Source organism: Lytechinus pictus, chromosome 6, assembly GCF_037042905.1.
Source record: "Lytechinus pictus isolate F3 Inbred chromosome 6, Lp3.0, whole genome shotgun sequence".
NCBI lineage: Eukaryota > Metazoa > Echinodermata > Echinoidea > Temnopleuroida > Toxopneustidae > Lytechinus > Lytechinus pictus.
Genome location: NC_087250.1, coordinates 22,001,449 through 22,016,876, shown reverse-complemented (window position 1 = coordinate 22,016,876; position 15,428 = coordinate 22,001,449). Strand labels below are relative to the sequence as shown.

The following is a 15,428-nucleotide window of genomic DNA, read 5'->3' as shown; positions in this document are numbered from 1 at the left end:
GCTTGGAACTTGGCCATTAATTTATCCCAACTCCCAATTTTACACAATGCATATTTTACATCACTCAAAAGATCATTTAATTTTCTTTAAAATGATACCATGCTTGTCATGATCATGCCATCACGAAAAGAGTAGGATTCAAAAGTGTTGGATGAGGTCTAAATTGAAAAGCTGCAAAACGAGCAAAATAGTTTGGAAATCTGACTTAGGCCATTCATTTCTCCCAACTCCCAATATTACACAATGCATATTTTACATCATTCAAAAGATCAGTTAATTATCTTTGAAATGATACCATGCTTGTTAAGATCATGCTATCACGAAAAGAGCAGGATTCAAAAGTGTTGGATGAGGTCTGAACTGAAAAGCTGCAAAACGAGCAGAAATAGTCATGAAGGGTCAATACAGAACATGATTCTTTTGTCTGTGTCAATACAGATGAAAATCCATTCAAATCAAGCCCCTGCTTCTGTAGTGATGAGTTTATATTACGCAATATAAACCCAAATTGGCATGATTATTGACATCTGTATCGAAAAAGGTAACTGGTTATTTAAAAATCAATTTTGACAGTACAATTACTGAATGGCATAATATAAAACAAATAAAATGAAAAAGTCTGTAGTTCTATTTACTATTTTATTGGGCTTGGTTTAAATATTCTATTTATTAAAGGAAATAAACAAATACACTCTCACGTTTGTATGTGACATACTTTTATGTTATGTCAAAGTCTGCCCCTCATAACTGTCTTTTGTTAAGTTTCTCCTATTATGTTGATATATCTTCAACGTAAATAACAACAGGATCTTCAGTTTTATCTATTTGCAAGAATTTTAGACATATTTTTGATGGTATCATTATAATAAAAAAATGATGAAATCATATTTCATTAAGCATTCATTATGCATGTTCTATTTCTTAATCAGCAATATTATAAGAAATTCTACAGGATTATTTCCTTTCTGGACCCCGTTGCATATTGTAGCAACTTTGCCATCCAACTGAATATTTCATGGAAACCTTGATTTTGATTGGCTATTGGGTAATGTTACCGATGGAAGGCAAAGTTACCACAATAATAACTTTCATGCAACGGGCTCTCGATAAGATATTCAAGGTATTTCATGATAAACAAAAAATAAACCTGCTAACAAGATAAGAATATAATGGTAATTACAATGTAAACGTAATATAATTGTGAACATAGATAAGATTGACGTTTTGTTTTCATGTGATGCATAATATATCAATTTTGTTTTATCTGAAATGATAAAAAGGACATATAAATGAGAATAGGAACTCGGAAATCGTAAAGGAATGAACTCTAATCACAAGGAATGGCATAAATGGCGTTTACATGCCTTTTTTATGGTGAGTTGTCAAACAATAACACATTTACACAGTAAAAACGCTGCTTAAGATTTTATACAACGCTGTTTACTATATGTACCTTACAGTATTTGTTTAATCGTTTCATGTGTAATTTATTGAAGATTAGATATTGAAAATTAAACTCTGTTGCTAAAGATTCAAACACTTGTTTAAACTGTTTAAACAATTACTGTAAGGTTCATATAGTAAACAGCGTTGTATAATGTTTTTTTTACTGTGTAGCAATCAGTTGCATATCCAGTGGGGGCAAAGAAAAACGTGCCCCGGATTCAATTTCGAGGGTGTGTGCTAACGTTTATTAAAAAAAAGAATGGGGAAAAAATCACTGTAATACAAACTAAAATCATATAAAGAAGCTGCTTTTTTGGAAAGATATTGAAAGGATGTGATTTAAACGCTAACTCCCATTGTCAGATATAAAAACAAATGACGTCATTTGAACCCCCTCCTCTGGCGATGCTTTCCCTAGATATGCTTCTGTCTGAAATAAGAGTCCCCTCATCTGACATGCCCATCTACGATAAGGGCTCAACACAAATTGTGCTCATGGGCAATGATTGAAAACTAATTATCTGAGGATGATTTTACGGATAGTAACTTTCATTTCCTCTTTAAGACACGAAATTAAAGGTATTGTTTAACTTTGTGAGCAGCCGATTTAAAAAAATTCTCAAACCAAGATGAAACATGTGTACAAGTGCATGTATTAGAACTAATAAACCCTGAAAACAACCATTATTGAGAATGAAAAGCTAAAACTACAAGGCAAACCCCGATTTTGTAAATTGGCGTCTTATAGACGCCTAAATAGTACACATAAGTGTATGGGATGAAATTAAGATGGGTTTTTTCGGTCACCTTATATTTCAATTTTTGAAGCACTAAATAATTATTTTCGAACGCAATTTTTCTGGGCTTCATTTTTGTAACATATCACAGACACAGGTGACAAGTGTGACCTTCTAGCTCAGATTTTTTAAAAGTCAAACCAATGTTAACAAATAACTTTAATTATTATTTGTTGTATATACAAGACAACAATGAACAACAGAAAAACGACAAATAGCCTACGCCCCTTCTGAAAAAAAGAAATTAAAAAGAGAAAGATATCTAAATGAAAAAAGACATTACAAGAAAACAACAATACAACTAAAAAAGCAAATGCAACAGCACAGGCTTTAATTCACATTCTCATAGATTGCCCCCTATTTGATTAAGATTAAAAGAAGAATTAAACCCTTGCATCAAGTAAGCTTGCATGAAAACCGAAAAAAAAATATCAAACAAGCAAAAAAAAAAAAATATATATAAACATTTCAATATTGAGATCACTATATCACTAATCTTGCTAATTGCGTGGACATCTTCCCATTGGCAATGATACCAACAATTCTGATATTACAGTTGTACAACTCCCCACTTAAACTTTACTACACATTTTAAGTTTATTGTCACTTTTGTCAAGTCTATCAATAGATGAAGTTTTTTTGCATGGGTGGACATGTAATAAAGGTTTCATAAAATAAATCATAAACAAAGAATTTGTAGTATTATTATAAGGAGCAAAAATATATGTTCGGGTGTGTATTTTCAGTGGTCAGGGACAAAATAGATATTTTCACTTCTGTGACATCACAAATCTTGGCCGTATTGCCAATGGGGGGGGGGGGGGGGTCAACATAGCATTAATGATCCCAACATTCAAATGCTCGTCACTATCTTATCATTAGTTGTTTACTTTTTCTCAAAATTTCATTAATTTGCTTCTTTGATTGGTCTGTTTCCCACCAGCCAACTTATTCCAGGGTTTTCCACCTTACGGTTTCAAAATACCGACGCATTAATCTATTATGAACTGCATGTTGCAGCGCAGAAAACGCGTAATACTACAAAAAGTTTTAATGGAACAAAACCATAGAGATGTATACATCACTATGAACAAAACCCACTAAACCAAATGAACGCCGTTTCCACGCATGCGCAGTGATACTTCCCTCCGCCTTTTGTATACTCATTACTAGAATTATATTGTAGTAATTAGTGTTCTCGGGTTTTTTTTGTCTTGTGAGATAATGCCCCTTGTCAAAGAGTAAATGATTCACCAAAACATACGGAATCATATTTTGATACCAACGAATTTGAAGGTGATAAAATAAGAAATTATCTGTAGGACCATTTTCGATATCTTTACCTCAGTTGCAAATAATGAGTAATGATGAGGATATTCAAATAATCAGTCGTAAGAACCTGTACAATGATTTACAGCGTTAATAGATACAAAGTAGATATGAGAAGTATAGTCCTTACCGAGGCGTCAATCCATTACGTTAACAGACTCTAGAATGGACCAGATAGTATTATGCAGTTGAGATACACAAACAAGCAAATAGGTTTATGGCAGTATGTAGAAATGGCTGTAAATATTTTGAACTCATTATAACTCATGCAGGAATGTATCAAGTAATTTACTTGATTGTTGGCATTGTTTGAGATCGTCTTTGCAGGACTGTCCATATGCAGAATACGATTCATAATCACTGCACAATGATAGTATTTTCCAACGCTTCAGAGATTGGTGGCCCCGATTTCAAGGCTGAGTAAGGCTCTTTGGGGGGGGGGGGGTATTTAGGCAGTGTTCGGGGATACGAGTTCTCCTGTATGTATGGATCAACTTAGGGCATTATACCACTCTCATTTGTGGTTTGATTGTTGCATCGAATGACGGTTGAATCTTTCTGGCAGTTGCTAAGTTAGCAAACAGTCGCCTCGTGTTCGACGGAACCTCTTGGACTCAACGTTGTTGATAGGCGCAATGGAATGACGCATCGTAAGAAACCATCTCACTGGTCATTTCTTCTTATCGCTACTACTGTCTGGTGACTCTGCGACGCCCTCTACGTCCTCCATTCTATTGTTCCTGTCGTCCTCGAGAGCCCGATCTCTCGCGGGGGCTCTGGCGCGAGGCTTGCCGACAGTACTGCGGCCTCATATTTTGGCTCCCGAGTTTGTTTGATCTCCGTCGTGTTGCCTCACTGACGTAAGAGTTGGAATCAATCTCTGCATCTCCCCTCATGTTGACGTAGCCCATGATGATGTATGGAACTTTATCTGTTCACATAATGAAGGGAAAATAATTGTAAAAATTGTCTGATACTAAAATCACTATTTACGATCCAATAAAGAAAAGAAAATTAAGAAATGGCTATTAGGAATGACTGTTATACATCATTGCGTCCAACTAAACTGAATTCATCTGAAGGAGCATGGAACATTTACTCGTACAGTAGGCCTATTAATCTAAATCAGCTGTGCCTGTGCCTGACTATCTTAACCGGAAGTGGAAGAATTTCGTTAAATTCATAAAGGGAATGAATTACCATGTGTGAATGTCAATGTCAAATCAACGCAATATAGCCTGTTGTGTTGAACCACTAATTTACACTAATTTCCTGCTGACATATTTCCATTACAGTTGCTCCCAACATTAACATATTTAAGAATTGTGTCGATTCATATTTAATTCGTTTGCGAACTTTATTTCATCTATTTAAGGATGGTGTATAATTTGGTAAACATGGACCACTTTCAATCAACGATGGTAACATCAGGCCAAAAAATGTGTTAATAAAGAAATAGTGCTCACTTGGTTCAAGGCTGTGACACTGACAACTCCTCCCGATTTGTGACATGTCTCGAATGATTGTGACGTTATTTGTTAATCTCTCGGTCTTCCTCAGCGACAGGGTTCCTTGTTTAAATACATTAGCGACCTCTACGACAAGGATGTCACCACGTAATGAGTTGTGCTTCTGAATAACGGTCCCTTCGATTGCTGCAATAAATAAGAATAATTTTGGTCAATTTGTTGTAGAAGTAGATATCGGCGTTTATTTTGTAAATCAAACCAGCCGTTAAAATGGAGGGTCTCGTTAAAATCGTCATACTGCCCTCTCTCTTCGGGGGCACAAGCACTGACAGCAAATAATGTTGCGTTTTGGTAATTTAGTCCCAAGATACCATATCTGTTGTATAGAATGGTAAATAATCTTTATTACATCCAAACAGCGGGCAGAGACCTGGTTGGTGTTCTATAATAGTGATCGTGAAGTACGACATTACGGACGCCTGGGACATGTTACATGTGCTAGGACAATTACATAGGGATGTATCATATAGCACAAGTCGTGTATAAAGTCATCCGTAACAGAAATACCCACCCAGGCAGTGTGTCCGGCCTTTACTCACCAAACTCAGAAGCACAAAAACAGTTTTTAAGTCGAGGCCTTGTGCAACGGCACTCTGCGACCCGGGCACTCGATGTTTGCTGCAAGGTGTCATAAATCATTGTTTCTACAGAAATGATATAATTTAGAAAACCAATTATAAAACATTTTTATTAAACAATATCAATTGAAGTTGATCATTACCTCCCATCTGCGTAAGGTTGTTTTTTAAATGTGTATACAACTTTTCCCTTTATAGATGTTTAACATGCCTGCATATTGCGGATAATATGAATATTGACCCGATTTGTAGTCATAAATCCTTTTGGAGTATTGTTGATCAGTTGATATGGATGAGTTTATGCAAGGCAGCACCGGGCGAATGCGAGATGGTTAATTTTAGTAAAGCTAGAGTGATATGTGAAGAGAAGGAGGGAGAGAGGGGGGGGGGGAGTTGGAATTTGTGGCAAATATTTGTTAATTATAAAATTAGATAAACACGCTCAGACTTACGCATACACCCATCGGTACACTCCTCTCTCGTTCCAAAGTTGTTTCCATTTCTCCTGCAACCACCATAGACGAACTTGACACACCCTCCCGCGTTGCTGTCATACCCCCATCTCATGATACGCGCTCGGCAAGGTCCGGTCGTGATCGGCTGTTCGCACGGGTTGTCGGAGAGAGGCGGGCATGTTCGGTTGCAATCGTCGTAGGTTCGGAAATTGTTCAGATTCCCATTGCAGCCACTGTAGGTGAAAAGCTCACATTTGCCCTTCGATGTGTTGAAAAACCTACGGAGTAGAAGACGTCTTCATAAAATTCCACCATTTCCCTTCAATATTCGAATAAATATTTCTCTATCAGGGTCATTTGCATGAAACGTATAGACGCACTTAAACTTATAGGGTGTGATATACAATGACACCTGCTACAGACTATTAAACTGGAAGAATACTGGATAAATAATCGGAAACGTTAATCTTGATTTAGGGCATGCTTCCTTTTACATTTGTAACCTACCGCTTTGATAAAGAAATAAATTGATCGAAATAACGAGCAACAATAAAGGTCCTTGTTTGATGTATTAGAAAGCGAGCCAATCGAAAATTTCATTTGATTGTGTAACCACATTACCCCAACTCCATTATCTTGTAAATAACCGCAAAATGACCGGGAGAATATTGACAGTGGATTTATCTCCGGAGTCATCTGATATGGGAGAGTATTATCAAACTATAGATTAGTTTACGAGAAAAATACGGATCATGCGTATATATTCCAGTTTCATTTCCTTTTTAAAAAACCTTTATCCCGTTTCGTCAGCTGCAGTATGTAGGGTTTCACCAAGAAAAAGAAACCTAACGCAGTGAAAGTCATACCCACTAAGGGGGATAAAAAGACTGTCGAATTGTGCGCCAGAGTGCAAAACTGGCAGCACATGAAGTTTCCACCCGAACGGGTGTTCCCAGTGTTGCTTTAGAATGGTAAAATATTGCAGTTTCTCTTTCTTATTGCTTATGGCAGAAGAGCTTACCATCTTTGTTCTTGGCTGTTACAAGTTCCCTTGTTTCTTGGTTGCTGGCACACTGAATTTGTCACGCCATGGAAAGCCCCATCCATTCCACCGCCACCGGTAGGCACGCTAGCCATTGATGGGGTAGGCACCGCTGTCGGTGGGGGCGTCGTTGATATCCGCTGTGATAGTTCGGTCAGATAGGGATTCACAAGTTCTGGCCAATTAGAGGCAACATCCGGGTTACTGTTCGCTGCTCCCGCTACAGCGAGTGGCTGATCCTCTCCTCGTATCGTGCCAGGAGGGTGAACTATCCCTCCTGATCCTGTGGCTGTTTATATCATAATTATAAAATATATTTTGCCATATCAATTAATACATATAGTAATCCCAGCATTTCAGACACGGATCTAAAGGAGGGGGGGGGGGGGGGCAGAGTTTCCTCACATTAAAAGTATTTTTCAAAGGGGAAAATGCATCTACAATGGTGGGGGGGGGGGGGCTAATGTTTTGCTTTCCCTTTATAGAGTCATTTTTGTGCTCCCCAGCCCGTTAGAAGATCCTTGATACACCCCTGAAACAAACCGATGTTCTTATACTACATGTGACTGCGCCTGTATTTGTGTTATTTTGCCCTTTGGAGTTGTTGGAGGTACACTCATTTTAGGAATACCATCAGATAAAGGGGGTCCGACCACTTGACCAGAGGCCCGCGAGACCGAAGGTCTGCAAGACCAAAGGCCCGCGAGACCGAGCGGCGTATGCCTGTTATCCGAGGGGGAGGGGGCAGAGTCAAATATTTCCCGGTTACTGCGTCTAGAATTGGTGACATAGCTAGGATTTCAGTTTAGGGGCGGTAGTGAGCACGGGAAGCGTGCTTCCTTGGGGGTGCAGGGAGGGGGAGTGTCCCCCGCGAGAAGCGTGGAAGCTCCGACGTTCCGTGTCTTCTCCCGCTCATCTTAATACGTCCTCTGTTTTCCGGGGGGGGGGGGGGGAGCCAAAATATTTCCCGGTAACTAAGTCCTGAAGGATTTCATTTTAGGGGGCGGTAGTGAGCACGCGAAGTGGCGAAACACTTAATACTGAGAGCGCGAAAGGCGCTCCCTATAATGGAGAGTTTTCCCCCTCCCGCGCAAAGCACGGAAGCTCCGACGTTTTCTTCGAATGGTTCCTTGTCTGCTCCGTGTCCCGTGTTTCACATGCTTCGCGTGCTGACTGCCGCCCCCTTGAATTAAATCCTAGCTTCGCCAGTCGCCACTAATTTAAGACTTAGTTAACGGGGATTTTTTGGCTGTGCCCCTCCCCATTTCAGGCAGAAAACGTAAGAAGAGCGGATGCAGACAAGGAACAATTCAAAGAAACGTCGGAGCTTCTGCAATTCGAAATCCCCCCCTCTACGTTAACAGGCAGAGAATGAGGCGCCTTAAACCACTTGACCGCGGCACCCGATGAAGGGGAAAAAAATGTGTCTCACGGGCTGTCACCAGATAAAGTGGCGGATCCAGGCAGCGCCACATCCAGCCCGGCCCCCCCCCCCCCTCGAGAGGCACAAAAATACTGTTTAGGGGAATATGCCATGCATACGCAAGTGATTATTTGTTTTTGCTTGTCAACCTTTTCCTGTACAAAATCCCCTCCCCTTGGAAAATCCTGTATCCGCCCCTGCTTGGAATATTAATCCTCAGCAAAAAATACTTAGTGTTTCTGTTTACAATTGCTTGGTGACAGCGGTGGGATTTTAATCCACCCAATGGAATGGACTGGTGCCTCGAACCAGTACTTGGAAACCTAATGATATACTTGTAAGAGAAGGACTGGTTCTGAATAATCTTAGCCCATTCATTCTTGATAGCTGAGCTCGTGTGATATAAGGGGAAACTCCCGCGTAGTTTATCATTGTCGGTTATAGTAATTCTATTACAGTTATATATATTTCATTTCCACAATGGTAACAGATTAGTTCTTATATTGTACATAAAATGACTTTATAAACATCTCACCGTGAACGAATAGCTGGTAAGACCTTGTGACGTAACCAAGTAAGGAAGCTGCCACGCATGCGTAGTTAGCTGTATCCTGGATCGTGGCGCCGGTCACTGTCATTATTCTCCCATCGCTAGACACTGCAGGTCATTTTTAGAAAATAAAAACAAAATACCACTCTAATTTCAATTGGTAATACTTTACACAAACAGCATATATGTTTACATGTACAAAGGGCTATAACCTTTAAATGTACCATTTTATCTATTTTATCTCTTGCAATATACTTGGAAAATATCTATTGAAACACAAAAGTTTGATGTTTTTTTTCTTCGATTAGATCAGTCGTACAATTTATGGAGCAAAAACTCAATATTTATCAATTACCTCGTTTGTTTCCTGTGGCAGAGCCTGGAGGAAAGACATCAATGTTTGGTACGCTCGCTCCAGGTTGAATAAGAATCCAGCCAAAGGATGTCGGGATCCTGGAGGAGGCATTGCAGTAGAGAACTGCAGTCTCTCCTTCATTGACAGTCAACAAACCTGACTGATCATCCACCTCTGATATCACTGCACAGTAAAAAAATAAAATAAGAAATAGCATATTTTTCAGACCGTCACTCTAACAACATATTTAAACTTTTCAACAATTATTCAAGCTTTTTAAATTGTTTTATCCTTTAAACAGTTGGTATAAAATTTCAAACCACTTGTTAAACAATTTAAACATTATTTGTTAGAGTGATGGGCTTAAACAAAGCCCTCAAAAATGTGGATAACGTTTTTAGAGTGTATGGTAATGTAAATAAGATTTATTCAAAGACATAAAGAGGAGTTGAATGAGTAAATTGCTCTAATAGGTCTACACCCACTGTGCACACTTTGTATAATCTCAGATAGGTCTTATCTAAACTCACTTATATGTATATAAATTCAATAAAATCGTCTGTGGCTCTATAATTCTGACTTGCATTCAATCTAAAGTGGGTATCGGACGTACATTCGTAAAGGGAAAGAAAAAATATGTGCCGTGAATAACGTCGCTATAATTGTATGGGGTTACTTAAGGTGTCCACAAAATGTGGTATATTCGAACGCGAACTTTTAGACGTTCAGACCAAAACGAACAATGAGGAATAAAGTTTCAACTCCATGATATTCGGAAGGAAGTGGGTGTTTCCGAAATAAATTCCTGGTGCTATTATACCAGCTGTGCTCAAAAGCTATGTATAGTTAGTTTTTCATATGTCTCCTGGATCGACATTCTTTAATAGTTACACATTTTCCATAAGGTTTCAATGAACAAGGTCGATCGTTTGACTTTACAAAGACTTTGGTTAAGAATAACATGGACTATACTGTGCATTGTTGTATTTGATTAAATTGTTCATAATCTGATTTCTGCAACTTTTTAAAAAACAAATTAACAATGAAAATGAAATAAATAGAATACGCCTGACAAGCAAAACAATAACATAAACGATGATGTCCAGTAAGAAAAACAACTATTTCATGCAGACACTTCCAAGATAAATGTGACTTAAAAATCGTATATGGATATCATCATCATCCTTTTAATCAACCCCATCATCGCCAGCATTATCATCACCATAATCGTCATCATTATTACCATCATCTCTATCATCCTCCTGGAGGGGATGGGGGGAGGGTAACATCCGGCCTGTGCCCCCCCTTGAGAGTTACAGGAATTTAAAATGGGAATACGTCGTTCACAAACAAGTGAGGACCCCCATTTTTTGCTGGTCATATTTAATTTGGGACTAAATGACCTTCGGCATTTTTTTCATGATAAAAACTTTTTGTTTTGCTTTTGACATTTTTCTAGGGAAAATGTGCCCCGACCCTTTTGGAAAATATTGGATCAACCATTAATCATCATCATCATCCTCGTTATCATCATAATCACATAGAAAAAGAGGGAGAGAATATGAATGCCACATTCACAACAGCGACACCTTTTCCAGACCAACCAGAGATATTACTTTTTTTTCCTAGAGGTAAACCATTAGTTTGTTTAGAGTCTTTTTCGTTGCTGTGACTGTATTCCGTAGAATTAAGAATTGTTCTTCCATTCAAGAGAGAGAGAGAGAAAAAAAAAAGACTCTTTGACTTACCGGGAGGATCCGTTACGATATCTGCTCTTCCGCGAGACGTCAGATAAGCATAGGATAAAATGTAAAAGAGAGAAAAAATTGAAGACAGGGAGAGAGAGGGAGAGGGAGTGAGAAACACAAAAGACATGAACATACAAAGATGTTTGTTATTGTAATAGGATCATGTATCTGTTAACCGAATTTATTATGTAATCGAGTTCCGTCAACTACTGTTTTTATGACTTCAATTGCGTAACGTGAGGTATTCGCAAATCTAATCAAATAATTGCCATTATGCTTGGTAATAGCATCGATGGTTTCGTGACTACTCCATCAGAAAAGCAGTTAGGAAAGAAAGAAAAAAAAATCAATATTCTTATTTCCATTTTTTCATGACAACTATTGTTTGTGTCCTCCATTTTCTCTTCAAAGAGAACCATGGTTTTGGCAAACAATAACACCCCTTCCACCCGCCTCAAAACAAAAACTTGCGAGGAATGCAATTGAAAGGCAATAATAAAAAAGAATAAGTTTTTTCCCCTGTTGGTAAAAATCTATCAAATGAAAAACATCAGCATGATCGCTAACAATAATATGTATTCATGGAAAAGAAATCCTGTTCAGAGCATTATTAAAGAACTCTGAAATTGGCTTGGATAAATAGCCGTGCAACTTTAGGTGCCTCCATGCTGAAATAAACACAGTGTACACAGTCGCGACAGTGTGCCATAATTTGTTCGTTCACATAGTGGAACACAACAAGCACACCTTTCAACAGTGCGAATCACAAATTCACATGGTCGACCATGCGAAGATGCTGTGAACAGTCACATTGTCGAGATGTCCACCGTGTGGGAATATCTTCACACTAATGAATATGAGCATTTTAACAGTGTGAATGATATTTTCACATAGTTCACCATGTGAACTCACCGATCACACTTTGTAACACTGCATTCTTCCCATCAGGACTATGCGGTGTAATGGGCATAATTAACTTCTAGGAGGTTAAAAAATGGCGAAGCTATTTATGAGTGTAGATTTTTTTGATAGATAGGAATCTTAACAAGGGCTTATTCCGTTCAATTTCTAAAGAAAAATAATTTTGATATTTTCATATCTTACCTTTAAGATATTAAGATATCTTGATACGATTGACGATATTGGAAACCTTATCTAACTGGAATGATGATAATTTGTAAATGTATGCAAACAAGGCCGGAACATTTAGGTGAAGAAAAATGGTGATAAGTTCTCACCTTGTGGGACCACACATGATCTTCCTCCGCAGCTGTTGATACAGCATTTTTCTGTGCCTTCACAGTCTGCATCGTATACACATTCTTCATTATCGCAAACTGCATTCGAGAGTCTATTTACCACCTCACTAGCTGGGCAGGTTCCGTCCTTCTTATACATGAAACCTGGTAAAAAATAATAACAAGAGATCCAGGTAAATTCATACTGTATATACATTACCATGTGGGATGATGAGTTGCCATTTACATTATCTTTAAAACAAAAAAAAAAGGATTGGTCAAAATCCCTTGGTTAATGTGTCCGACAAAGACAACTGGTCAAAATCAATCAAATCATTAGTTGAAATTTACCAGGAATTTGGTTGATTTTGACCTATTTTATAAGTCGGACTCATATTAACCAAGAGAATTGTCACTTAAACCAATCATTTTTTTAGAGTGTTGCCTGTTGTTGTACGCGTGTCTTCTTCGTAAGATTTAATATTCACTTTTCCTCACCAGTTTCATTTTTTTCATGTTGTGAGGTTTCTCTTTTTCGTCAATATACTTTATTCTAGTTACTCTTATTTTTCGTTAAAACTCAAATCCTGCAATATTTCTGGTGTATTTATAATGTCATCATCACCACCACACAACGGTTGTCAACATGTCCATTATCACCATCACCACCACTATCGCCATCATTATCTTCATTATCAGAAACTTATAATCAACAGTATCGTCATTATCGCAATCCCATTCACTGTGGCCGGGTGGTCTAAGGAGCTTGTTTGGAGATACGAGGATCGGGGGGTTCGATTCCTGGCACAGAACTTATGACCTTGAAAAAGGCATTTTTATTCACATTGCTGTTTTATCGTACATCAATAAAATGAAATTGCTATATGCACTACGGAAACCAAATTGTCGACTTTTTTCAATCACCCACAGCAACATATGAAAAGCATAAACTGATTTGCGAACAATAAGATGTATCTCTCTTTATATACATTTTTTTTATTCTGTCACATTCAATTATGATATTACAAGTCACCCTGTATATTCAAAGTTCACCCGCAGCGAACAAAACTAACACTAACAAAAAATGGTTTAGTTTCTGTTTAAGGTGAAGTAAATTCGCCTCAAATGAAACTTATTCTAGTCTACGTCAAATCACAAACAAGTTATGAGTATTAAGAGTGAATTGGGCTCTAAATAACCAGGGCCTTTGATCTTAACAGGAAGGAAAGGCGGAAGGATACAATCTTCAGGGACAGGGCAATTACACCTGTAAGAAGTCCCTGGGGCTGAAGATAAATAGATCCATCGATGCCACTAACGATCTGTAATCCAAACCGACGTTTTGTTATTGGATATAACGTATACATTTTGCTAGTCTGGAGTCATTTTCTCCTGTTTGATCGTTTTATCTCGGCACCCCTAGGTCGAACATAAATTCGGTGCCCCCCTATGTCGAACATTAGTTCGGCGCCTTTGGTTAAAACTTCGTTTCGGCGCCTTTAGGTCGAACGAACACCAATTCGACGTCTCGCCAGGTTGAACATCAATTCGGTATCCTAGTTTGAACATCATTTCGATGCCCGTAGGTAGAATATCAATTCGGCGCACCCTCTCCACCCTTCTTTTCCTTCTCTCTTTCTTACCGCCTTTTTTCTCTTTCTCTTCTTCTTTCCATCCTTTTCCCATTTTCTTATTTTCTATGTCCTTATTATCTTTGGTGCCCCCATTTCGCCCATCCCGGGCACCTCCCCTCCTAGTCGAACATTAATTCGGTGCCTCCTCCTATGTCGGAAATCAATTCGGCGACCCCAGGTCAAATATCAATTCGGTGCCCCTGGGTAAAACATCAATTCGACGCCCCACCAGGTTGAACATCAATTCGGTACCCTAGGTTGAACATTAATTCGGCGTCCCCTCCCCACACTTCTTTCATTTCCCTTTTCTCATTCATATCCCTTTTTTTCTCTTTCTCTTCTTCTTTCCATCCTATTTCCCTTTTCTTATCTTCTCTGTCCTTACTCACTTTGATGCCCCCATTCCGCCTACCCTGGGGCCTGGCCATCCCTCCTCCTAGGTCGAACATCAATTCGGCGACCCCAGGTCAAACATCAATTCGGTGCCCCTAGGTAAAACATCAATTCGATGCCCCATTATGTTGAACATCAATTCGACGCCTCTATGTCAAACATCAATTCGGCGCCTACTAGGTCAAACATGAATTCGGCGCCCCCTATGTCGATAATTTGTTCGACGCCTCTAGGTAGAATATCAATTCGGCGCCCACCTTCACTCTTTTATTTTCTTTCTTTTTTTAACCCTTTTTTCTCTTTATCGTCTTCTTTCCATACCTTTTCCCCTTTTCTTATTTTTTCTGTCCTTCCTCTCTTTGGCGCCCCCCTTTTTGCCTACCAGGGGGCCCGGGCACCCCGCCTCCCAATCAAACATCAATTCGGCGTCCCTTTAGGTAAAACATCAATTCGACGCCCCATTAGGTTGACCATCAATTTGGCACCCCCTAGGTCGATCACCATCTCGGTGTCCCTAGGTCGATTATCAATTCGGCGGCCCCTTTGGTAAAAAAATCAATTCGCCGTCTCCTAGGTCGATCATCATCTTGGCGCCCCTAGGTCGATCATAAACTCGGTGCCCTCTAGGCCGAAAATCGATTCCGCGCCCAACCAGGTTGAACGTCAATTCGGCGCCTCTAGGTTGAACATCAATTCGGCGCCACTCTCCACTATTCGGTCATTTTCCTTATTTTTTTAAACCCCTTTTTTCTCTTTCACTTCTTCTTTCCATCCTTTTCATCTTTTCTTATCTTCTCTGTCCTTACTCACTTTGATGCCCCCATTCCGCCTACCCTGGGGCCTGGCCATCCCTCCTCCTAGGTCGAACATCAATTCGGCGACCCCAGGTCAAACATCAATTCGGTGCCCCT

At 39.0% G+C, this 15,428-nt stretch overlaps 1 protein-coding gene across 1 annotated transcript; it reads right to left on the bottom strand.

The window, feature by feature from the left end:
* Nucleotides 1-610: 610 nt before the first annotated feature.
* LOC129263135 (WAP, Kazal, immunoglobulin, Kunitz and NTR domain-containing protein-like) lies at nt 611-14,573 on the bottom strand. Its single transcript, XM_064100478.1, has 10 exons — nt 14,354-14,573; nt 12,491-12,655; nt 11,253-11,273; nt 9,505-9,687; nt 9,135-9,257; nt 7,156-7,465; nt 6,132-6,412; nt 5,641-5,745; nt 5,039-5,227; nt 611-4,503 (listed from the first exon to the last, which is right to left on the bottom strand). Exons 1-10 carry the CDS (start codon nt 14,571-14,573, stop codon nt 4,304-4,306), a joined length of 1,797 nt encoding a protein of 598 aa, XP_063956548.1. The 3' UTR covers nt 611-4,303.
* Between the last annotated feature and the right edge of the window lie 855 nt (nt 14,574-15,428).